The sequence below is a fragment of the Ovis canadensis genome, chromosome 16 (assembly GCF_042477335.2).
Source record: "Ovis canadensis isolate MfBH-ARS-UI-01 breed Bighorn chromosome 16, ARS-UI_OviCan_v2, whole genome shotgun sequence".
Lineage (NCBI taxonomy): Eukaryota > Metazoa > Chordata > Mammalia > Artiodactyla > Bovidae > Ovis > Ovis canadensis.
In genome coordinates, this window is record NC_091260.1 from 26,432,277 (window position 1) to 26,458,234 (window position 25,958).

Below are 25,958 nucleotides of genomic sequence, written 5' to 3' on the forward strand. Positions count from 1 at the left end.
CTCTTTTAATAAAAATTAACCATAGCCCTAACAAATAAAAGTTAATAATAAAAAAGCACTCACCAAAAAAACAAAAACAAGAAACAAAAACAAAACACAAAAAAGCAATGACCACTTGGCTTCCCACTTTACATTGTGGGTACTCAGAGTTTGAAACTCACTGCTCTAGAGTAATTATTGTATTTTAATTGTGACAATAAAGATTTCATGCCTGTATCACCCACTAGTTGTCTTTAAGTATTCTGATTAGGAAAGCTAAAAGCTTTAAGTCAAGAGCAAAACTACTCCAATCAAAGATAAAGATGTAAGCCATCATTAGCAGTTCTCATTTTAGCATAAATGTACAAAATTGCACTGTATTACAGGTTAAACTGTAAATAAAGGGCAACTTACCATTATGTTGCATCAAAGCTCATTTGTAAGTCAGTTGCTTCCCATTAAAATATTATAAAATGTCTTACAGTTCCTATGCTGGTCTGTAAAAGTTACTTAACTTTACAATAGAGTACTACCCACCTTTTTTAACCCTGTCCCTATGAAAAAAAAAAAACAATAAAAATCTGGACAGAGTGGAAACACGTCTTCCCAGTTCTAGCCAAGATAATAACAAATAACTCCTTACTCCCTCCTACAGAGAGAAGGGAGGGAATAGGGAAAAGATCAGGGAAGGTTCTAGAAGTATCAGAACACTGCTGCTGCTGCTAAGTCGCCTCAGTCGTGTCCGACTCTGTGCGACCCCATAGACAGCAGCCCACCAGGCTCCCCCGTCCCTGGGATTCTCCAGGCAAGAATACTAGAGTGGGTTGCCATTTCCTTCTCCAATGCATGAAAGTGAAAAGTGAAAGTGAAGTCGCCCAGTCATGTCCAACTCCTAGCGACCCCATGGTCTGCAGCTTACCAGGCTCCTCCATCCATGGGATTTTCCAGGCAAGAGTACTGGAGTGGGGTGCCACTGCCTTCTCCAAGGTAGAAAAAGATGGGCCTTTGAGACAGGGGATCCTGCAACCTCCACTCTTGGCTAGGTCTAGTGGGCCAGAGAAAGAGCTGAAGGTGCCCAATCCCACTACAAGGGGAGGGGAACCACTAAATGTCTACATTTCCTACAGTGGAGAGGGGGAGGGAGTTCCTTAAGTCCAATGTTTTTGGTTGAGGAACACTTTTTTCAACAAAATTCACCCTCTTTTACATTTCTTTAAGATTTTATTAAAGGCTTCTTGTATAAGAACAGTATATGCTGATAAAAAAGACATACAGGCATACCTCGAGAGATATTGTGGGTCAGGTTCCAGACCACAGCAACAAAAGGAACATCACAACAAAGCAAGTCCAAGGAACTTTTTGGCTTCTCAGTGCATATACAAGTTATATTTACAGTGTAGTGCATTAAGTGTGCAGCAGCACTGTGTTACAAAAAAAAATAAGTTCATACCGTAATTTAAAATGGGTTGGCCAGAAAGTTCATTCAGGTCTTTCCCTAACATCTTACAAAAAAACCTGAATGAACTTTTTGGCCAACAAGATTTAATTGCTAAAAAATGCTGATCATCATCTGACAATGCAGGACTACCACAAACTTCCAATTTGTTAAAAAAAAAACAACAACAACAATATCTGTGAAACCATAATAAAACCAAGTAACAAAATGAGGTATGCCTGCATGTGATCCAGCCAAGAACAATTAATTTCTCACTCTATATCATTAGACAGACCTCCATGAAACTCCCGTGAATAAAAATAATTAACAAATTTTTAACCCTCCACTAACCCTTGGAAGGGGAAAATATCCAAATACACTTAAAATGATAAAAGTAAAAACCTTAAAATAGATAAATTATATGTCCCAACAGAGAAAGCATCACAGAAGTTATCAAGAAAATAATGATATTAAATCATTAAGTTCTGCTTTTTTCCAGCTACAGAATACCACTAACATATTAGATTTGGAGTATGGCTCTACTAGCACAAATTAAGAGTCAAGTCACTGGTCTTTTTCTTCCTCAGAAAGTTATTACTCTTTCACTCACTCCTATACTTTCTTGATCTCCTTTACTTTTACCACTCCGTCGACCTATAGAAATATCCATAACCTAGTACCACTGAGTTTCTGCTACACTGCCTCCTTCCTCGTACATGAAACAATTTGCTTCTATTAGACGTGAATTTGCCTTACTGTACAGCCTTGGATGGAGAGTAAAACCATATTCCAAAAGGAGTTTTGGAATCTAATAATAATAGGGAAGTATACACCAGTACAGCTAAAAGTACAGTTTACTAGTCTAATTAAGAATATCTGCAATTAGAGACTATCATACTGAGTGAGATAAGTCAGAAAGAGAAAAACAAATACCATACAATAACACTTACATGTGTAATCTGAAACATGATAAAAACAAACCTATCTATGGAAAACGGAAATAAAATCAGGGACAGAGAGAACAGTATGGTGGTTGCCAAGGGGAAGAGGGTGGGAGAGGGCAGGAGTGGCAGTCTGGGATTAGCAGATACAAACTGGTATGTCTAGAATGGATAAATAAGGTCCTACCATATAGCATAGGAAACTGTATTCAACATCCTGTGACAAACCATATGAAAAAGAATGTATATATATATATATAACTGAGTAACTTCAGCTGTAGAGAAGTAATTAACACAACATTGTAATTCAACTACACTTCAATAAAAAATAAATTTTAAAAAAGAATATCATATTTTCCTATCTCATTGCCTCAATCTCTTTGAATAGCACAGGAAATTAAGACTCAACTGAGCTTGCTGATGAAGTTCAACAAAGAACATACTGGTTCCTTTTTGCCCTCCCCTGAAATCCTCCTTCTCTAATACTCCCAACAAACATGCACACACACTTTTCTCTATCTCTTCTCTTCAGAGAGTATGAATATGTATGTACATATAACATACAATTAGGATCCACTGTATCCATTTTCACATTTCAGTAACAGCTCCCTCCTCATCTTAAAGAAGACAATAAAACTTATCACGTTAGACCTGATTCTTAGGTTACTTTCAATCAAGTTTATATTTTGAGATCCCCTTTGCACCACACTCAACATATTTTTAAAAGAACATTAAAATGACAAAGCCATGCTCAAAAATAATATAAACAGAATAGAAACAAAGTTTAAGCGCAATACAATAGTTGCCATTAAAACTGCAAGTTACTCCTATGTTTCAGGTCCCAAAGTGGGTGGAGGCAGCTCTTAATCACCAAGAGTACAAAGACTTAAAAGTACTTCATTTGATGCAGAATACTGGAGAAAGGCAACTACTAGAAATCTAGATCTGGGGTAGTACTTCCCAGACCTTGAGGGGAACAAAAAAAAAAAAAAAAAAAGCAACTTTACCAGTACTTTCAGCACCATATGTTCCCTTTTCCCAACATGAAGAAAGAAAAATTTCTGCCAATTCTTTATACTAGTTAATTCTTAGAAAAGTCAAGAACAGAACACCTTAAGATAAAAAACCAACTTCTAAAACTAAAATTAGTTGAAAGTACGTATTTACTAGATAAAACTTCATTCTTAAGTACAGTGCTATAATTAAAGCAATATCTAATAGTAACCATACTTTCTGGTGAACACAAGTGAAATTTCTAAACTCTGAAACTTGGACAAAAACTCAAGAAAATCTTAACCATGGTAAATACAAAAACAAAAAACATTCAAAATATGACAGCAGAAATTCTCACCTGTGTTTTGACTGCGACCTTTTCCTTCGAGAACGGGATTTTGAGCTAGACCTGGATTTTGAACGAGTGTGAGAACGAGATCGACCGCCTTTTCTTTCATTGCTCTTTCCAGACTCTGGGAGGAAAAAACCACTTTGCAGTGTAAGCTCAGAACAGTTAAAGATCCCAGTTAATAATCAGGCACAAGTGGAATGTACCACATATAGTGCAAGGGGCCTACTCTCTGTACATCCTCCTCCTGTGCAATTATCCTTCAGAAACATCCAAGAAAGTCATTGCATAAACTCGTTGAGTGCAGCCACCCTGCAGCAGTACATATAAACCAGATGATTATAAACAGCTGTTCGTAATATTTTGTTGCTGCCATAATGTACGATTATAACATGTCTGTAATTCCTATGACAGTGATTTTAAATCCTTTTCCCATTTATTTTCCTAGAATTGAAGTTTAAGTTCTGAGTACTAATTTAGAAAATTTGCTCAAATGTAAACCATCTAGACATTTTTAGGTTGGATTTTTATAGTTAGCAACACAAAAGATTGAAGAGATGTTCCTTTACCTTGCTAAAATAGTCTCTATTTTTCCTAAATTGTGATCTCTGTTGTCTATTTTTAAAATTAAAACTTTGAAGGAAAATGAAATCTGCTTAATCATAACATTTAAAATACATTTATTCTGTCTTTAGTCTCACAAATAATATTTATACTTTGCCTTAGGCAAATCAGTTCTGTACACTGATTTTGCTATTAAAATATAAAGAACTGATTTAACTCAAGCTAATGTACCTCAATTCAGTATCATGGAAAAAGACATTTGTGCTAAACAGTTCTTCAACCTTTGGTGCTAGTTAAGTCACTTACACTTTCTTGAGTTTCAGTTTTCTTATTGTAAAATGTAGGGATTGAACAGATAATTTCTAAAATTCCTTTCAGTTCTAAGAGTCTATGATCATCAACTATGGCCTTTGTAGCAACGCCATGGCCTTACCTGGTTCAATAGCTGCTGAGATAAAGGACTGAGCCTCTCGCACTCGCTTCATTACTTCTTCTAACTCCTTAGCTGCAGCCTGAGGTGTCATCTCAGGGGGTTTTACTATTGCATTGTTGGAGTGATTTATTCTAAATTAAAAATATTAGCATATCACAAATACACACCATATTTTACAAAACCTGAAACAATTAACTGCTTATAAGGTACACATATTTACAAATCTGAGGACATCTCAAAAGCACATGAATAATAATATAGCTAAATATAGAATAACCAAAACCAACCTCAAAACCATGATTCATCTCATTTCCATCTGCCATCATCTCTTGCTAACAAAGGCAAAAGCAAGGGGAAAAATAAAAAGAAAAACTGAACCCTAGCTAACTTCTTTGACAACCTGAATAGACCAGGACAATAGCTTCACCACGCAGCTTAGAATTAAAATAAATTAAAATGGTAACACCAGTATTAAAATGAGTCATTTCTATTCTTATATTATAAAAAACTCTCCCTTCATGGCTAAGAGTGGTTTCTCTGAGGCACATAAATGAATTTGGTGTGTCTCACTTTAGCATGGTGAAAAGACATTCACCAAGAACATCATTTCTTATCCTCTAATAGCAGACTCCTGACCAAACTGCATAGTTAAGATCATTATCTACAGAATTCAAATAAAATTGTCACCTCAATAATCTACATGAAATAGAATTTCTGGCCTTGAGTATTTAAAAGGCTCTATCAATTTTTCAGTTTGTAAACAAGAATGCAGGCAAGCCTTAAAATGTATAAGTTTTAAACATTTCTGAGATTTTGGATTTACCAAAATTCTATTTCTATATCACTGTAAATTCAATTCATATGTTAGATTGCCCATTAGTCTAGCATAATAATACAAAACTAACCTGACTTGTTAAAGCCTATGCAAAAAGAGCTACAATCAATATGTACAGTAGAAATATGCTAGTATTAAACTAGACCTTATAAACTAGAAAGTAACATGTCTTCAAATGCGACTTTAGAAGCTAAAATGGTAAATATCTCATGTGTTTAATTTATACTTAACACAGTCTTCCTTTCCACAAATTGCCAATTACTATTAAAAAGAAAAAAAAAACTTAATTACATAAAAAAACACTTTAAAAATTTTCAGAATCATTAAAATTTCTTTGTTTAGTGTTTCTTACTTCAGTGGCCTGTCTCCAAACATAACTCCATTAAAAGCAAGGGCCCTTGGTACAGAATTTTGGTCTGCAAATTCCACAAAAGCAAACCGAGTTGGCTGAGTCTCATCACCTGCCATCCGAACAAACTTCACTTCTCCAACTTGTTTAAAAAATTCAAGTAGCTGATCAGCTGTGGTTGTCTGAAGAAACAAAGTAATAGTTTTAGTAAAATATATTCTTCTTTAAAAAAAAATCTGGTAAATATTACTTTACCAACTGATATGATTTTTAAGAAAGGTAAAAAGATAAAAGGTCCCAACACTCAATTTCTTCTTATATTAGTTACCTGGGAATTCAAATTGCCAACATAGACTGTTCTCCTAATTTCATCAATTTTAGAAGGATCCACATTCCCCATCAGTGGTGGCTGTGGTATCTCTCCAAGGGTTGCAATGTTGGGGTCTAGTGCTGCTGCTGGTATAGCTCCCAAACTGCTAAGGGAAACGCCCAGCTATAAAAAAATAAACGTAGCACGTAAACTGCCATTCTCAAGAAACCCAAAGAGGGGATATATGTACACATAGAGCTGGTTCATTTTACTGTTCAGTAGAAACACATTGCAAAGAAACTACACTCTAATAAAATTTAAAAACAAAACAAGCAAACAAACAAACATTACCAGACTCTCATCTTAAAGAATACTGATCAATTCAGTAAGACTGGGAAGAGACTAGGGACTCCTAATTTAAGCCAGGTAGGGGTGTGTGTGTGTGTGTGCGTGCGTGCGTGCGTGCGTGCGTGCGTAAAATAATCTGAATTATTCAGAGTAAGGTCACAGTGGAATCTATTTCTTAACTATCTGGGTATTTTAATTCTAAACTTAACATTAAAAACAAACAGCGAATTCTTACTTTTTTCTATTAAATGGTAGTTTTAGTGATAGAGAATTCTATTCCTTTCTGTTGACCAATCATGATACAATGATATTAACTGAATAACAGTTACATAGCCACAACTGTAAAAGATCAGTTTTCACAATCATTAGCCAGACAAAAAAATAAAAGATAATTACAACTGCAAGCCACAGGGAAGCATGATTAACCTAACAATATAAAATAGTTACATACAACTTGGGGGATTAACTAGAGTGATGTTCTAAGTGGAAGCGCGTACATGCACTTGTTCTCATCTGTCCAGCCAGTCTGTCTTTTGGTTGGTCCATCTAATCCATTTATATGTAATTATCAATATGTATGATCCTACTTGGCCTTTGACACAGTTCATGACGTTCTCATGGCAAGTATACTGGGTGGCTTGTCATTCCCTCCTCCATGCTGAAGCTGAAGCTACAGTATTTTGGTCATCTGACGCACACAGACAACTCTGGAAAAGTCCCTGATACTGGGAAAGATCAAGGGCACAAGAAGAGGGCGTCAGAGGATGAGATGGCAGGATGGCATCACCGATGCAATGAACTGAACTCGGGCAAACTCTGGGAGATGGTGAGGGACAGGGAGGCCAGGCGTGTTGAAGTCCACGGGATCACAAAGACTCAGACAGGACTGGGCAAGTGAACAACAACAATGATCCTATTACTATTTTTTTTTTTTTTAGCATTTTCTTAACTGTTTTGAATTTATTCTAGTAGGTCTTTTCTTTCTCTTTTGTTTCCTGCCTAGAGAATTTCCTTTAGTATTTATTGTAAAGCTGGTTTGGTGGTGCTGAATTCTCTTTTAACTTCTGCTTGTCTGGAAAGCTTTTCGTTTCTCTGTCAAATCTCAGCAAGAGTCTTGCTAAGTAAACTATTCTTGGTTATAGGTTCTCCCCTTTCATCACTTTAAATATATCACACCATTCCCTTCTGGCTTGTAAAGGTTTCTATTGAGAAATTAGCTGATAACTTATGGGAGTTCCATTTTATCTTGTCATTTTTCCTTTACTATTTTATCTTCATCTTTAATTTTTATCATTTTGATTACTATGTGTTTCAGTGTGTTCCTCTTTGGGTTTATCTGCCTGAGACTCTCTCTGCTTCCTGGACTTGGTTGACTACTTCCTTTCCCATCTTAGCGAACTTTCAGCTATTATTTCTTCAAATATTTTCTCAGGTCCTTTCTCTCTCTTCTTCTGGGACCCCTATAGTGAGAATGTTGGTGTATTTAATGTTGTCCCAGAGGCCTCCTAGGTTGTCCTCATGTACTTTCATTTGTTTTGCTATGTTCTGTTCTGTGGCAGTGATTTCCACTACTCTGCCTTTCGGGTCACTTACCCATTCTTCTGCGTCGGTTATCCTATTAATTCCCTCTAGTGTACTGTTCCTCTCGGTGTGTACTTTAGTTCTTCTAGTTTCTTGGGAAACATTTCTTGCATCTTCTCAATCTTTTCTTCCACTCTTTATCCAAGATCCTGCATCATCTTCACTATCATTATTCTGAATTCTTTTTCTGGAAGGCTGCCTATCTCCACTTCAGTAGCTTGTTTTTCTGGAGTTCTACACTATCCATTCATGTGAGACAAAACCCTCTGTTTTTTCATCCTGGTTAACCTTCTATGGTGTGGTTTTGGTTCTAGCCACTGAGGTATTGTGTTCTTGCTTCTTCTGTCTGTCCTCTGGTAGATGAGACTAAGAGGCTTGTATAAGCTTCCTGATGGGAAGAACTGGTGGCGGGAAAAACAGGGACTCGCTCTGGTGGGCAGGGTCACGCTCAGTAAAATTTTAATCCAATTACCTGCCAATGGGGGTGTTCTTCTCTGTTGTTTAGCCTGAGATGACCCAGCCAAACACGGGCTCTATGGTTGGGTTAATTGTGACGTCCAAGAGGACTTACACCAAAGGGCCCTTTCCAGGACTGCTGCTGCCTGTGTCCCCATCCCCACAGCAAGCCACTGCCAATCCACACCACCCACAGCAGACCCTCCAACACTATCAGGTAGATCTGGTTCAGTCTCCTCTGGGGTCACTGCTCCGTCCCACTGGGTCTTGGCATACACAAGATTTTGTTTCTTCTAAGAGTGGAGTCTGTATTTCCCCTAGTCCTGTGAAGTCCTGTAATCAAACACCATTGGCCTTCAAAGTCAGATTCCCTGGGGATTCCTAGTCCCTCTGATGGATCCCCTAGCTGGGAAGCCTGACGTGGGACTCAGAACCTTCACAACAGCAGGAGAACTTCTTTGCTATTACTGTTCTCCAGTTTGTGGGCTGCCCACCTGGTGGGTATGGGATTTGATTTTATCATCATTGTGCCCCTCCTACCATCTCATTGTGGCTTCCTGTCTTTGGACGTGGAGTATCTTTTTTTGGTGGGTTCCAGGGCCGCTCCAGTACTCTTGCCTGGAAAATCCCATGGACGGAAAAGCCTGGTAGCCTGCAGTCCATGGGGTCGCTAAGAGTCGGGCACGACTGAGTGGCTTCACTTTCGCTTTTCACTTCCATGCATTGGAGAAGGAAATGGCAACCCACTCCAGTATTCTTGCCTAGAGAATCCTAGGGATGGGGAAGCCTGGCGGGCTGCCGTCTATGGGGTCGCACAGAGTCGGACACGACTGAGGCGACTTAGCAGCAGCAGCAGGGTCCTCCAGTGGATGGTTGTAGCTAGTTGCGATTTTGGTGCTTTTGCAGATGAGTGCATGTTCGTTTACTCTGCCATCCTGAACTGGAAACCCTGTCAATTACTACCTTTTTGCAGTAGTTTTTAGTTCAAACATTAAGAAACATGCTTTAGTGTGAATTTAAACTTGAAAAGATAGATCTGAGAATCTGAAAATGAAACATTCTGCAGAATCATGAGAAGACTTTTTAAGAAACAAAAACACTGCTACTTTCATTTTCACCTGTGCAATTTAAGTCAATTAAGTTAACCAACTATATACTGTTATACTGTTGCAAAACTACTAAAATTTTAACAATACTTTCTAAAGGTGAAACTACTAGTTTATGAAATCAGTATCACGCTTGTCATAGCAACCCACGTGTGATCTTTTTAAAACATCAAATCAAGTTTTATCTCTGCTTAAAACTCTTTAGAATAAAATTCAAACTTCTTTCTGTGGCCTAAAGAGCCTTACATAAGCAGTGCCCTTACCTGCCCCTCTAATCTCAAAACAACTACTACCCTACCTCCCTAAACCCCTACCCTGCCATCAAACCATTCTATACCTTGAACACACAAGTTTTTCTCACTTAGGGCTTTTTACCTGGCATTCCATCTACCCTAAAAAGCTCTTCCCTGAGCTTCTGCTGGCTGAATTCTTCAACCATCAGGTCAGTCATCCTCTCCAAGCTTTCCCTGACCTTATGGAGAGCCACATTTCCTCTCTACTGCATCACTGTTTTTTCCTTCATAGTTTTTATTAACATAATTTGTGGTATCTTGCTGCTAACAGACCTTAGATTTGTTGCTATCGTCATTTTAAGTTATCATAACATTGTAGAAAATATCTTTAGTTCAAAATGCATGAATGATCTAGCCTCTTTCCACGTTGCCTCTAAATGACACTCCTTTTTCTCATCTCATCTGATAGTCTAACATTCAGATGATTGAGGGTCACACCTTCAATTTTTTTCCTACTGTGCAAGAGAATTATTATATACAACTAAGCTAAATCACAGATGTGAGTCTTACTAGTTCTGCATGCATTTTAAACAGACTTTTCCAGGTATTCCTAGCGGTCCACCCTTTGACTTAGAAATTTCTCCACTGGGACGTATAATTATAGATCTGGAATGGGCTTTTCCAAATCATCTAATTCAACCTCTTTGTTTCTTAAATGTAAAGATCATTCAGTCTTTTTCTCTTTAGAAAACTTTTTTTTTGTCTCTCTCTTCTTTGCACTATACCATTCTTCAACACTTGTGCCATTTGACATGGTAACCACCAATTACATAGGGCTATCTGAATTTTAATTAAAATTCAGTGCCTTGGTCACACCAATCAAATTTCAACTGCTCAATAGCCAGACGCTGCTAATGGTTTCTATACTACATAGCAGAGATTCGGACATCTCCATCATAGCAGAAAGATCGACTGGATATAGCTGCTCTGTAACGATACAACTACCCTTCTTCAGATTAGTCTCTATTCTGGCCCTGGTCCAAACAACCTAAATATTGGATTAGCCAAACAGTTTGTTCAGGTTTTTCCATAAGATGTTATGAAAAACCCACACAAACTATCTGGTCAACCCAATACTTTTAAGATAGCCCTTTCGGTCTTTGAGGAGATAAAGATGATCTGGACTCCCAATATAAAACTTCTGCCTTCTGACATAGAAACCTCAGCCTCCCTGAAGATAACATAGACTTAATCTTAACCTCCCTATTAAGAAGAAACCTTATGAAAGGTTTCATTCACTGTTATCAAAGAACGAATCTTTTTAATGTCTAGAAAAGAATAAATAAATATTCCAAGGCAGAAATATATTTGGTATATCCAAAAAAAAGGTCAGTGTGACTGAAGTAGAGGGGAAACAAGTAGGGGAAAAAGGTCAGAGAAGTAGCCAGGAGCCAAATCACAATGGGCCTCCTTTCCCATATTTTATAACTTCATGAAGTAAGTTATATAATAATAGATATCTACAGCGGAATTAAAAGGAATCATTTCTCGTCAAAGCAACAAATTAAATAATAAAGACGTATACTGTTGATAAACAAACCTAAAAATGTTCAAAATAGCAAGACAGTATTTTCTGAGGAGAGGGGGGAAAAAAAACAGTGATTCAGGAATTAATCTTAAAAATGCCAAAACATACCCAAACTCAAATTTCTAAAAAGCCCAATTCAAATGATCAGATTGTTTAAGTAAAAAGCACTTTCCCCTCCATGGATCGTAACATAGGTCTCCAGTAGAACAATGGCATGTAAAAATCCTAAAATCTTGCACTTCCAAGTTTCAAAAATCACTTCTAAAACTAGGATAAATTAAGTAACTATAATCATAAAGTTTACTGGTTCACTCTTTAATAACCCAGTACTACAAAGCTAAATACAACTTTCAATCAAAGTGAGTTGTGCATTTTGTCTTGGGTTTATTTTTGCAGAAAAATGACTCTTCTTTTAAAATAAATGACCGGAGTCTTTTATATATACCAAGAACTCAGTAACAGCATGTCTTTTTTTTAACACCACTTGGAAATCACAGAGGAGGCATTAAATTACACTTAGTTAACAAGAAACTATTTTTACCATGTTACATTTTCTCAGTATCAGACAAAAGCTTCTCTGAGATGTTTTTTTCCCATTACCAAGGTAGTAGATTATTTCATATTTTTCAAATGAATTTAGTCCTCCTGAACTGGGAAATACAGGTACCTAGACTCTCCAATTCCTCATGCTATCTACAATGCTGGGTTCCAGCAACTGATTTACTAATGAATAATAAACTTCAGTTCTCAAATTTAAATGAATCCCCAATTACTTCATAAGCAATTCCAAAAGGCATTTCAGGTCAGTGACAACATGAGGAAAAAATCAGACAGACATTTCAATCAAATCCTCACCATTTAAAAAATTGTATTTAAAAAAGAAATAGCGACTTGCCTGGTGGTCCAGTGGTTAAGACTCTGCACTCCCAATGCAGAGAGTGCAGGTTCAGCCCCTGGTTGGGGAACTAAGACGCCACATGCTGGGTGACGCAACCAAAAAATAAATTAATAAAAATAAAATAGAAATAGTTTTCTAAGCTCTTTACAAAAAAAAAAAAGAACTTTCTAAACTCTTTACTTAGCCGATTACACAGTTAAATGTTCACCCCTTTTAGAAGAGGGTGTATCATCTCATACTTACTGTAGTTAAGGGATTTGGAGTTGGTATGGGAAGCAAGCCTGCACCAGGCATCAGACTTGTCATGGTTGGAGCAGGAGCCAATAAAGAGAGGGCTTTGGCTTCCTCTGGGATTTTACCTGCAGAGGCAAGTTCCAAACATTACAGAAAGCAGAAACACCACACAGCTTTACACTATGATTTTACAATTACCCTTGCACTTAAAAAATAATAATAATAAATGAATCTATCAGATCCATATAAAGAAATAAATAAGAACTTAAGTCTTTCCTTTTACCCTGCTCTACTAGGAAAAATAAAAGTGAGCAAAATTTCAAAGACTAACAATCTCATTAATGGAATATTATTTTAAAAACTGAATAATGTAGACAATTATTTAACACTTTGAGCTATGGGTCACCTGTACTGGAAACTTAATGTTCATGAACCAAACGATATCAAGCATGGACGCTTTTCCAGGACGGTGTTTTCGCGGTGATCGAAAGTTGTGTTACACATGACAACCGTTCGTGTTGGCTGCATCACTAATAGCACACAGAACATCAGATACAGAAAAGAAGAACATTTTTTAAAGTTTAATCCCCAGAAATGGCAAATAACCAAATTAGTCAAAAAAAAGAAAAAGAAAAAAACAAATATGTGCGAATTGAAATTTATTCCCGAGTGTCCCTATCCTGTTAATTTAAACTACCTACTTGTGATGCAAACAATTTTGATAATCTTCCAGTAGGCTCCGTTTAATTTCAAGTAGACAGAAAAAAACAAAAGCTACTGCATGTAACCAGCTTCAATTGAAAAGGAAGCCTACACCCATTCAGTTAACAAGGCATCTCACCAACAATGTCAGAGATGACCAAAAGAATCCAGTTTCAAAGAATACATATGCCTTGGGAAACTATCATTTTTGAAAATAACTAAAAAAACTTTCCTGAGTCTCAGGAAACTTCTTAAATTACTGACTTTTAGAACCAATTTATGTATACTTATCTGAAGAGGGGTGGTTAATGCCTAAATGTCTTCCTTATAATAAGCAGCTTAAGTGCCTAATAATAATAACAATAACATTAAAATAATCCTAGACACTAAGAAGAAATTCCTACAAGTAAAAAAATGAAAATTCACTCTGAATTAAGTCCATCAATTTGTCACACTTAATTACTGAATTCTAATCAATCAGTTTTGATAAAGACTATGACTTTCACATTTTTTTCTGCTTTCTCTTAACTCTTTGAAAAAGAAAATTTCTAAGAAAAATTGACTATACACAGCAATTTCAGAAGAACTACTCATACATAATTATGTGGTATTTGACCAAACATTTCTATTATGAATTCTTCAAAGTAATTTAAAACACTGTACAAAGTCTCATCAAATTGCAACTAGCATATGGAGTAAATTTTCAAGAAAGCACAACGCTGGGTTTCAGTGGTAAAATTCTACTTAATACAACCAGATGTGCAGGGATAAATCTCTAAAAACAATTACTGAATGCACTTCTACACGTGGATGGAATTCAAGATGAATTTTAAAATTTGCTTTAAATAGTGGTTATACCTTATTCACAGGAACAGAAAAATTACACTTTCTTAGCTTTAGCAAATGTCTGTCTATTCTAAGTCTATATAACCTTAATTTACTAATTTCAAAAACAAACTCATTTTATTATTTCAGTAAATTCTGCATAAGCACAGATTTTAACATGCATAAAGATTAAAAGGTGGGAGAATCTTACTTGAAGACATCAAATAATAATTTATTTTGTATTTATTAGTTACTAGCATTAAGACATGTATCTGTATACCCACATATATACTATACTATTTACACTGCTATCAAACCTATTTTATCTGTGAAAAGTTAAGTATTCTTTCTTTTTTAAATATTTGTAAAACCTGAACACATCTTGATAAATCAACTGAGATCCTAAGGTACAAATCCTACACTTTACTACCCTAATTCATGCACCTAAAAAAACAAAGAATTCCAATTTAGTAATGTCTCAATTTAAGATTACCTGTTGATTAAATAAGAAAAACTATACACACGAAATAGTGCAGAAAGACTATAACAACAAAAAAGGGTATTTAACCTAGGCCAAAAGCTGATTAAAGTCATTCATTCATTTTTGGCTTAAAAATAGTTGTCAGTAGGATATCTGACTCTCACTGACTCTCACAACATAATGAACTATTGCAAGTATTAAGTCTAACTAAAATCACAACATTTATTGTTATTATTACCATTAAAGATAATCTAAAAGTCCCATTGCTTAATTTCCAAGATAAAATTCTACCAAATTTATCCTCCAAATACTATCAGAATGTATAAAAGCATAAAGCAAATTAAGTACTTAGCATTTTTCCCAAACTGTACTCATCAAAGACAACTGAGAGGAAAACAGTCTCTCTCATGCATCCTAATCTCAGAATCTATTTAGAAACAAGTAATCTCTGAACATTTTTCAACCAAAAATTCAAGCAAAGAAATACACACGCAAGTAAATATTCAACAGTTTCTCAAGTATTCATTCCCCACATAGGCAACTAAAAGTGTTTTGTTTCTAAATCAATGTTCTTTTCTATAATAAATATCATAAAAGTGAAAAGTCTCTTCTTGTTCTCTACCCCCAGATTGTTATAAGAAATTTACTTATTTTCCTTCATGACTGTGTATGCCTAAAATTCTAAGGGAGAAGGATGAAAATTCAAAGTTATTAGTCGGTCTTTATGAGAGTTGCAGATGTGGCAGAAAACTGCAAAAATGTTACACTGAGATAAAAAATGTGCTCCTAAATAAGAATCTCACCACTGTTTTAGTGTTTCGGGAACAAAATGTAACCGATCCGTTTATAAACACCAACTGAAACTAGCACTGAGCTTCATGAAACTGTATACTAATTTACTGTGAAAATTTATTTTATGTTGAGGATGAGTTCTACTAATCATCTCCCAATATAATTTGCAATGCAATGTTATGAACTCTTAATGGAATACCATTTACAAAGAACTGGAAAACCAGCTCACAAGTTAAAGTGAAAGAGATTTAACAAAACAAAACAAAACAAAACAAAAAAAAAGGGACAAAATAAAGAAAAAGAAATGAAATTAAAGTAAAACAATAAAAAACAGAGACAGGGCGTCCATCTTCCGCGGTTCAGACTCCGATCTCATTTCCCCAATGAAGGTTTCACTTGACGGCAGGTTTAGTGGCATGGCAAACAATGCCTAACTCAGGCAAGTGTAACAGGTCTGCCTTGGCCAGTCTAGTCATCTAATAATGCACAAATATCACATAGAGAAAACATACAAAACCAAATTAATAGTCAAAATCCATCTACCAGAAAATGTGGACATAAACTTATGACTGATGATTAGGTTGACACCCTATCTTTGACCTTATCTTTTTCTAAGTGTTAACATTTATAAAAAGAAATCTGAGATGCACGCAACAACAAAAAGAGGTCATATCTGGACGAGTATAATGAAAGTAAAACATTTTATTTTGAAGTGGCATGTTTTATTAACAATACCTAATGCTTAGTATGTATCAAACTATTACACATCCAACATTACTTAAACAGCTTAGGATCTTCTCACGATACTACCATCTGAATTAAAAACAAATGAAAAAACAACAGCAAATTGAAAGAAACTGAAAAAAAAGTCTTACAACTTTTTTCTATGGTTCTTTCACTTCTTTCATAATGCTGTTTCTATAACATCAAGGAAAGAATACAATCAGTGAAGTACACAGAAGACTGCTTACAGCAAAGCAGCGTGTCTCCTCTTACAGAACTTACTCCACTGGAACTCCTTCCTTTGATTTCCTTCAAATTTACTTCCCTACCTTCTTTAACACAACACATTATTACTTTGCTTGCAGTGCATAATCAGATCTTTTAGTAGCTCACTGTGACATTCTTCAGGTTCTATGAATTCATCTCTGTTGTACTAGTTCAATGAAAAATGTGTATCTGAATGTTTTTCCAATATCAACTTATAGGTTCGTGTTCTAAAATACAACTAAACTGGAATAAAAATATGAATTTTTATGTTCAAAAATAGCGAAATTTTGTCTCAAAATGTTCATACTAAAAATATTCAAGTCATTACAATAAATATGCAGTTAATTCTATCAAGTAAAACAGACAAAAAAAGGAACCTCTATATGCCCATAATCTTGAACATTTATAACAAACAATAGTCACTTTTCAAATATTTGAAAAATCCTATGGGAATACAGCAAGGTTCCAGCAGAGCCACCCTAACAAAATTCTTCCTTCCAGTTCAAATAATAAGCTAAAATCACATAAGATCTGTGCTGCTGGTGGCATAATTTTTTGATACACTTAATATTCCCATTAATAAACCTTCTACTTATTTTTTTCCCATGCAGTTTACTTGGTATGAAATTGGTATGAACTTGGTATGCAAGCTAAACCATTACCAGCTCTTTTCTCACCTTGTTCTCCAATTTTAGGGTCGTTGTACACTTACAGATTAGTAGATAAGAATAGATTTAAGCAAATAATTAACTTCAGTGCATTTTTATTCTCCCTACCCTACTCTAATCCCCAGGCATGGGAAAAACACTTTCAAATTTATCTGAAAAACTCCAGAAGGTCCTATTATGGGACTTCAAAAATAACATCACTGTATCTGACTGCAATGTTTTTGACATCCCAGAACAGGCATTCTGAAACATGCAAAAAAACTTGAAAGTGCAGCAAACTGTTTACTATATATACTATTTTAATGTTAGCCTGATTTCTAAAAATGGTTTTAAAACATTACATATGAAAACTCGTTAGACTGTTTCAGGTAAAAATTTTATGTTGTAAAACAGTTACCACAAGCCACCAGTGAAAATATATTTTAAAGACATTTAAATTATAATAACCAATTATAAAATCCATGTACATATGCTACAATCAGTCCTCTGAATAAAAGTTAATTACACACCAGAACTTTCAAATTCAGCACAGCCTATTATATGTTAGTGGCTCTGTAAACGTTAAGTTACTAAAAAAATAAGCATTAATAATAATTAGCTCTTAAAGCAGGTTAAGTCATAAATTAATGAATTACAATAAGGCCTTTGGCCTTGTTACCCCTTCAAACAACTATTTCCTTGATGGATGCTTTGGAAAATTGTTTTCCATTGTTTCTCCTTAATTGCCATCACCACCCCCAACCCTAGCCCCACCCCTCCAACCCACCAGCAAAAGAAGTCAGTAAAATAAATTTCAGTTGCACAGCAAACAATTATAGTGAATAAGAAATAATGGTTTCATTAAAAAAGTAAATTACCTTAAGAAGATACTGTAAACCTTAAAATATGAATATTTTTCTTTAACATAATCCACCTAACCCCCACTTAGCAAAATGTGTACAGTTTTTATTTATAAAATTTCATTAACATTGTATACACAAGGGCAAAGGATCACTTATTTACACATTTTAAATAATTTCCTCTACCAATTTAATTTCAGAAAGCTTGCTTTAAACTTGCAAATTAAATACAATAAAGCAAAGTAAACCAAAGAAGGCAAGCAATTAAAAAAAATTTTAATGTCTAGCTATGATATCTCAAATATACATAATAAAGTAACCATTTTAATATATTTTATTATTAGGTAAAATCCTTTCCATCTCCAAATTTCATTCTTATATACACATACCATATCTACTTGCCAATTTCTAGGAAAGCCAGTGGTAGTAATGGACAGGACAGAGATTAAAATAACTTAAAAAATCATATGAGATACCAACCTTCTGCACAAGGAACAACTATCAGAGCTCTGTCAATAAAAACCGTGTTAGTTAGATGCTGGGCCACACCAACACTTGATGGATCACGAAACTTAACATAACATACTTTGGAAGAAAAAGCAAGAGGTGCGTTGCTGCAAGAGAAAAAGAAAAACAATTGGACTAATAAACATTAGGCTGGTTTTGTCATTTTCATTTACCGTTTCTTTTTTAGTTCTTTACATAATCTTACATAATCAAGACAGGAATTTCTGCTGCTAAGGCATGAAATACCAGAACGTAGTCTTTTAGATCTTTACATAATCAACACAGGAATTTTTGTTGCTAAGACATGAAATACCAGAACTTAGTCTTTTCATAGTGATTTGCTGCAAAGACTTAAGAGAAATCTAGACAGGCCTATAGCCCTGTTTGTTAAAAATCCGAAACTTAACACATTCTTAATTTCAGTGAAATGTGAAAATAGCTGACTTAACCCAAGGATGTTTAATTGGTGCATCCACATCAATCAGCAAAATCTCTTTCAGAAAAAAAAGCCCCAACTCTCAAGACTTCAAATTTTGTAACTACTTCCAATCCTCCCTCACATGATTCCTGACATTTAAAATCATTAAAAGCTTCACAAACATCTAAAAACAATCAGATAACCTGGAATTAAAATTAAGTTCTTTTGCATATACTAGACTACTTCAGACTAGGCAGCATTGTGGTTTTCCAGACAAACAATTTTACAAACAAAATTTATATATCTTATAGGCAAAAGAGAATAGATTCTTACAAGTCCTACTGGATTTAATCTAGGCAAGACTACATTAAAAAGAAGCCAGACACAGCACAGATGAAAGCAATTTTTCCATAATATGAATCCATCACGTTACAGTTCAAAATACACTATATCCTCATAAAGAATCATTTTCTCAACCTACCCATCCTGCTGCTGCTACTAAGTCGCTCCAGTCGTGTCCGACTCTGTGCGACCCCAGAGACGGCAGCCCACCAGGCTCCTCCGTCCCTGGGATTCTCCAGGCAAGAACACTGGAGTGGGTTGCCATTTCCTTCTCCAATGCATGAAAGTGAAAAGTGAAAGCGAAGTCGCTCAGTCGTGTCCGACTAGTAGCGACCCCATGGACTGCAGCCTACCAGGCTCCTCGGTCCATGTGATTTTCCAGGCAAAAGTACTGGAGAGGGGTGCCACTGCCTTCTCCGATAACTGTGTTCAATTAAAATCTGCAATTGTCTTTAGCAAGTGAAAAAAGGCACAACGTAGATATACAGCTAATGTTTAACATAAATGTACAATCCTTCAAAACATTCAATCTGTCACACTAAAAAAGTAAGATCATTTGAAAAATACCAAATATGACTTGGGCAATAACAGCAATTTACTTTAGTTGACAAAACAGGTCAAGGAAGTTGACTACAATCTAGACCTAGTAAAAGGCAAGATGAGATTTAAAGTCTAATTATCTAATTCCAAATCTCATGTAACCTTAATCATTCAGTTAATCAAGAACTTTAAAGCCACTTTAATGTACTATCTAATTTGCAATTCCATAAATATCCATCACTTCTTAAAATTAAAAACTAAACATAGCAAAAAATCCACTTTGATAACGGCTAAATGTAGTTATGATATTAACCAAACACTAAGATAAAATATATCTGCATTTAGAACTTGAAACTATATGTTGATATATTATTATTAACATAACTTAATCAGACTAATCAAAGCCGCTAAAATAAAAATAAAACTCTACCTCTTTTTCACCCAACTGAACTCAATTCTTTCCTGCCTAAAGCCATCCAATTCGAGCTTCAAGCCAGTCCTTTTCAACCTCCCCCTACTCAACACATAAGTGAAGCACTGTATGGATTTGTCGTGAGATAAACACATCTATGGGCTTCCCTGGTGGTGCAGTGGTAAAAAACCTGCCTGCCAAATCAGGAGATATGGGATGCATCCCTGGGTTGGGAAGATACCTGGAGAAGGAAATGACAACCTACTCCAGTATTTTTGCCTGGGAAATCCCATGGGCAGAGGAACATGCTGGACTATAGTCCATGAGGTCACAGAAGAGTCAAACGTGACTTAACGACTAAACCGCAACAACAAATATATCTGCATCCAGACTTAACTTACCTCTGTATTACCAAATCACCAATTCAGGCCTTTCTAAGAGCTCTAAATTCCCATATCTAAGCGCCTGCTGGAATACTGCATGGTGATGGTCACAGGGCCCACCACTGAACTTATTCTTAAATTCATCATCTTCCTCTATACCAATCCAGCACTTTGTCCTAATTTCATATCTCAGTTAAGGATACTACCACATCACCTAAGTCAGAAATCTGGGAGTTACTAATGTGACCATCATTAGTACTGTTCACCAAATATTTCCAAATTTCCTTCTGGCTACATTATAAAATTCTATTTCTTTTTTTCCTTGAAGTTAGGTATAGCTGTGCAATTTGGTCAATTAAATATGAGCAGAACTGAAATGTATTCCTATTCAGGAGTTTTAAGGATCATTGCTCGATTCTGTCCCTCTGCCACAGTGACCAACACCACCAAAGAGATGGGTGGCTGATACATCAGCTTCATTACCAACCCCATCAATTTAGTATAAGAAATAATCTTCTGTTTTTATTGAACTACTGAGATTTATGGGTTGTTTCCATCCTTGATCCTTCTTCCTTCTTTTTCATCCAATTGGTCTTTATATCCTATGAAAATGGCCTCCCAAATATTTGTCACATTAATTCTTAAAACTCAACATTTCAAAAACTACGATCATGGCTTCCAGTCCCACCACTTTCTGGCAAATACATGGGGACACAATGGAAACAGTGACAGACTATTTTCTTGGGCTCCAAAATCACTGTGGACAGTGACTGCAGCCATGAAATTAAAAGACACTTGCTTCCTGGAAGAAAAGCTATGACAAACCTAGACAGCATATCAAAAAGCAGAGACGTCACTTTGCCGACAAACATTCATCTAGTCAAAACTATGTTTTTTTCCAGTAGTCATGTATGGATGTGAGAGTTGGATCACAAAGAAGGTCGAGCGCCGAAGAACTGATGCTTTCAAACTGTGGTGCTGGAGAAGATGCTTGAGAGTCCCCTGGACAGCAAGGAGATCAAACCAGTCAATCCTAAAGGAAATTAACTCTGAATATTCTTTGGAAGGACTGATGCTGAAGCTCCAATACTCTGGCCACCTGATGCGAAGAGCCGACTCTGGAAAAGACCCCAATGCTGGGAAAGACTGAGGGCAGGAGGCAAAGGGGGAAGACAGAGGGTGAGATGGTTGGACGGCATCACAGACTCAACAGACACAAATCTGAGCAAACTCCAGGAGTAGTCAAGGACAGGGAAGCCTGGTGTGCTGCAGTCCATGGGTCTGCAAAGAGTCAAAATTCTTTCGATACTCTCATTATCAATGCCTTCATTCAAGTCCTTATCATTTCTCACTGGGATTACTAACCAATCACACTGCCTCTAATCTCAATTCTATTTAACAATCTTCCACAAAAGCTGTTAGAATAATCTTTCTAAACCCTAAATTTCTTCATGTCATGCTTAAATTTCCTCAGAGACACCCGTCTTTTCTTGCCTCATCATTTTAAAAATGCAGGCATAAAAATACTTGCTGTCCCCAAGACACATTCTGCACCAACAGAGCTGCCTTTGTGCCTGCTGTTTCACTTGGCTATGATGTGCTCTCACTCCCCTTCCACTTTTCTTCAAGGCTCCAGTTTCAAAGTCTTCTGGAAAGTCATTTTAAAATATCAAAGTAACTAAGTACCCTCTTACATGCGCTATCAAGACATCCTATATATTTTCAGCAGTTCCCTTATGTGAAACCCCGAACAGACCCAGCAAGCTTTAAGACACAACTGATCAGTCACATGGCACAAGGGCCCATTTCACTGGCTAACCCCAAACCTGTAATTTGGGAGGCCTGACCAAATGAACTTGAACAGCCACATTCTCTCTCTTGGGCTGGAAAGTTATTTAGAGTGTGGGTCTGGGCCAGCTGCCCGATGAGTGAGTACAGAACAGGTCTGCAGAGAAACTGAGCAGATACACAAAAACAACCAAGCTGACAATAAATCCTGACAGGAATAAGCAGACAGTTGCCCTGGATGCTGATACCTTTCTGGTTCCCATTCCCAGTTTCCATGAGGCCTAGTCTGTATTTTACTACTTAGGGAAATCATCTTTTTAACAATGTCTCTTCCTGAGCTAGATTAGTAACACCTTCTGTCCTTGGGAGCCACCCCCCCCCCAAAAAATCTATGATTATAAGGAGCTGTGAAGGCCCTAGCAATTGCAACAAGTATAATCTCTTTTAGCACTTGAAGAAACTAACAAGCTACCACTGAAACTGTATTTCCTAAATTGACAGCTCCTTCTGTAAAAGAATGGAAACATAAATCTTCACTGTTGTAAACTACAAACAATTCCAAATACGCCTACTTAAAACATATCATTTCAAATTTAAAACACCCACAGGAATAAGAAATGCGGGACTGGTTAATAAACCATATGCTATGGACATTTAAGAAGCCCAAAACCTGGTTAAAAGATGCCAGTCTGTTCTGAACAGCATTACCGTAAAAGAATGGATCCTAGTGCTAAAAGCAATTTTCTTCACCATCTCCAATTACCTTCCTTGCTGCTGCTAAGTCGCTTCAGTCATCTCCGACTCTGTGCGACCCCATAGACGGCAGCCCACCAGGCTCCGCCGTCCCTGGGATTCTCCAGGCAAGAACACTGGAGTGGATTGCCATTTCCTTCTCCAATGCATGAAAATGAAGAGTGAAAGTGAAGTCGAGTAAAATCAACACAGTATCTACTTTATAAAAATGTAAGTGAAGTGAGGTCGCTCAGTCTTATCTGACTCTTCTCGACCCCATGGACTGGAGCCTACCAGGCTCCTCCATCCATGGGATTTTCCAGGCAAGAGTACTGGAGTGGGATGCCATCGCAAAAATGTAAACACACAAGCTTTTCAGGAGAAGTAGTAACACTACTTTATTTTGAATATTATAAGCTAAAAAGATACAGCGTGTGTACATCCTCAATCATTTGAGTCATGTCTGACTCTGTGACCCTATGGACCACAGCTCACCAGCCTCCTCTGTCCATGGGATTCTCCAGGCAAGAATATTGGAGTGGGTTGCCATGCACTCCTCCAAGGATCTTCCCAACCCCAGGGAACAAACCTAAGTCTTCTGTGTCACCTGCATTGCAGGCAGATTCTTCACCCACTGAGCCACCTGGGAAGCCAAAAATGATACAGTGGCAAGCCTAAATACAGATATCTCAGCAAACAACTTTGTATTTATATTTATAAACAAATATATTTCCAAACGGAGAAGGCAATGGCAACCCACTCCAGTGGGTTGCCTGAAAAATCCCATGGACGGAGGAGCCTGGTAGGCTGCAGTCCACGGGGTCACGCGAAGAGTCAGACACAACTGAGTGACTTCACTTTCATGCACTGTAGAAGGAAATGGCACCCCACTCCAGTGTTCTTGCCTGGAGAATCCCAGGGACGGAGGAGCCTGGTGGGCTGCCGTCTATGGGGTCGCACAGAGTCGGACACGACTGAAGCGACTTAGCAGCAGCAGCAGCAGCAGCAGATTTCCAAATCTTGTATTTAGATCTTTCTCTCTAGCATATCCTATGCTACTAAATAAGGTTTACTTTTTTTTAAATTAAATATGATTATCATTTCAAATGTAATCCTGAACTACAGTTTTAATTTTTAAAAGGTCTAAACATATTTCTCTAAAGAAAGTAACAGTACTCAAATATAGCAGATTTTATACTGACCTCATTTGTTAAATCACCTTTTGTTTTTTTAAATAAAAACCTTCTACAATTACTTTTCAAAAAAAAAAATCAGAATTTTTCACTGAGAGTTTAATGCAAAAATCACAGAACCAACTTTTTGAGCATCAGTTAAATTTATTGTCCCCTAACTGGTTATCTGGACTTCCCAGGTGGCACTGTGGTAAAAAAATCTGCTTGCCAATGCAGGAGCCGCAGGAGACTCAGGTTCAATCCCTGGGTCAAGAATAGCCCCTGGAATAGGAAATGGCAACACACTCCAGTATTCCTGCCTGGAAAATTTCATGGACAGAGGTGGGGTAACAGTCCATGGGATGGCAAAGATTCAGACACAACTAAGCATGCACACACATAACTGGTTATTTAATTTTTCACTACACATGGTGATAGCACTGTACAATCTTTAAAAAAAACTCAATGTGTTAACACTATGATTTTCCAACACTTTATTATATTTCTAGACATCCTCCGAGAATCTATCAAAAAAGATATAATGCAAAGCATGGATAAAGTATGTAGTTTTATGTATGAAAATATTAACTGATACATAACAATTTCTCAACAGGTCTCCAGTGATACTCTGGATGGCACAATTCTCCTTTCTATAAGATTTCCTTATGATTTACTGACACCCACTAAATGCCAGGGGCCCTCCAATCACTGTGGACAATCAAAAATACACGTTTTCAAATACTTCTAGCTAAAACCCAATAACAGAATTTCAAACACACACATACACACTTGAGACTTTACATAGTATTACAATAAATAAAACACAGCAATATGAAAAATGCTTACTATGGGCTGAGTAAAAAAGTTGACAGCAACAGTATATATATATTCTTTTGACTACACTAGATTAAGATAAAGGATTCCCCGATAGCTCAGTTGGTAAAGAATCCGCCTGCAATGCAAGAGACCCTGGTTCAATTCCTGGGTCAGGAAGATCTGCTGGAGAAGGGATAGGCTACCCACTCCAGTCTTCTTGGCCTTCCCTGGTGGCTCAGCTGGTAAAGAATCCACCTGCAATGTGGGAAACCTGGGTTCGATCCCTGGGTTGTGAAGATCCCCTGGCGAAGAGAAAGGCTACCCACTCCAGTATTCTGGCCTGGAGAATTCCATGGACTGGGACTCACACAGTCCATGGGGTCACAAAGAGTCAGACAAGACTGAGCGACTTTCACTCAACTCATTCATATTAAGATAAATGCATATAAAAGGGACTGAAGGGAAACACATGGAAATGGAGAAAGGCTTTGATAGGGCCCTAGGGTCACTGGCAGTGTTCCATTGTCTCTATTTTTCATAATGTGACTATACAGGTTATACTTTTAGCTATTTGATAGCTTTTACCTTATCAGTGCTTTCGAAGACCAGAGAAGTAAAGAAAACCCGCAAGCCAAAAAAAATCAACACGGGTTTATGATAGAAATGAGGCTAGGTTACCCGATAGGTATTATGCACTTGAGGGGGCATAGGAGAACAACTAGGGCGCAGAGAATCCTATCCATGTGCTGGATGTGTTCACTTTGTGAAAATTCATCAAGCTGTATACTCTTACCCATGCACTTTTCTACACATTATACCTCTATAAAAAGCTTACTGAAAAAAAGACAAAAATTTCTTAGCATTGTAAATAGGTTTTTAAGATGTATGAGATTCATTTGTACTAAACACTACTAAATTG

General features: G+C 36.7%; 1 protein-coding gene across 4 annotated transcripts in view; it reads right to left on the reverse strand.

Moving 5' to 3' along the window:
* The window catches only part of SREK1 (splicing regulatory glutamic acid and lysine rich protein 1), a 46,168-nt gene that overhangs the window by 17,190 nt on the left and 3,020 nt on the right, over positions 1-25,958 (reverse strand). For 2 of the 4 annotated variants that reach the window (XM_069556286.1, XM_069556287.1), the window contains exons 2-7: positions 18,410-18,543; positions 12,642-12,757; positions 6,207-6,371; positions 5,882-6,060; positions 4,695-4,825; positions 3,707-3,821 (exon numbers count right to left, since the gene is read on the reverse strand). In XM_069556286.1, the coding sequence (XP_069412387.1) occupies positions 3,707-3,821; positions 4,695-4,825; positions 5,882-6,060; positions 6,207-6,371; positions 12,642-12,757; positions 18,410-18,543 (840 nt within the window). Of the gene's footprint in view, positions 1-3,706; positions 3,822-4,694; positions 4,826-5,881; positions 6,061-6,206; positions 6,372-12,641; positions 12,758-13,038; positions 13,163-18,409; positions 18,544-25,958 lie in introns of those variants that run through there. The other 2 variants (XM_069556288.1, XM_069556289.1) reach the window with 2 other exon arrangements.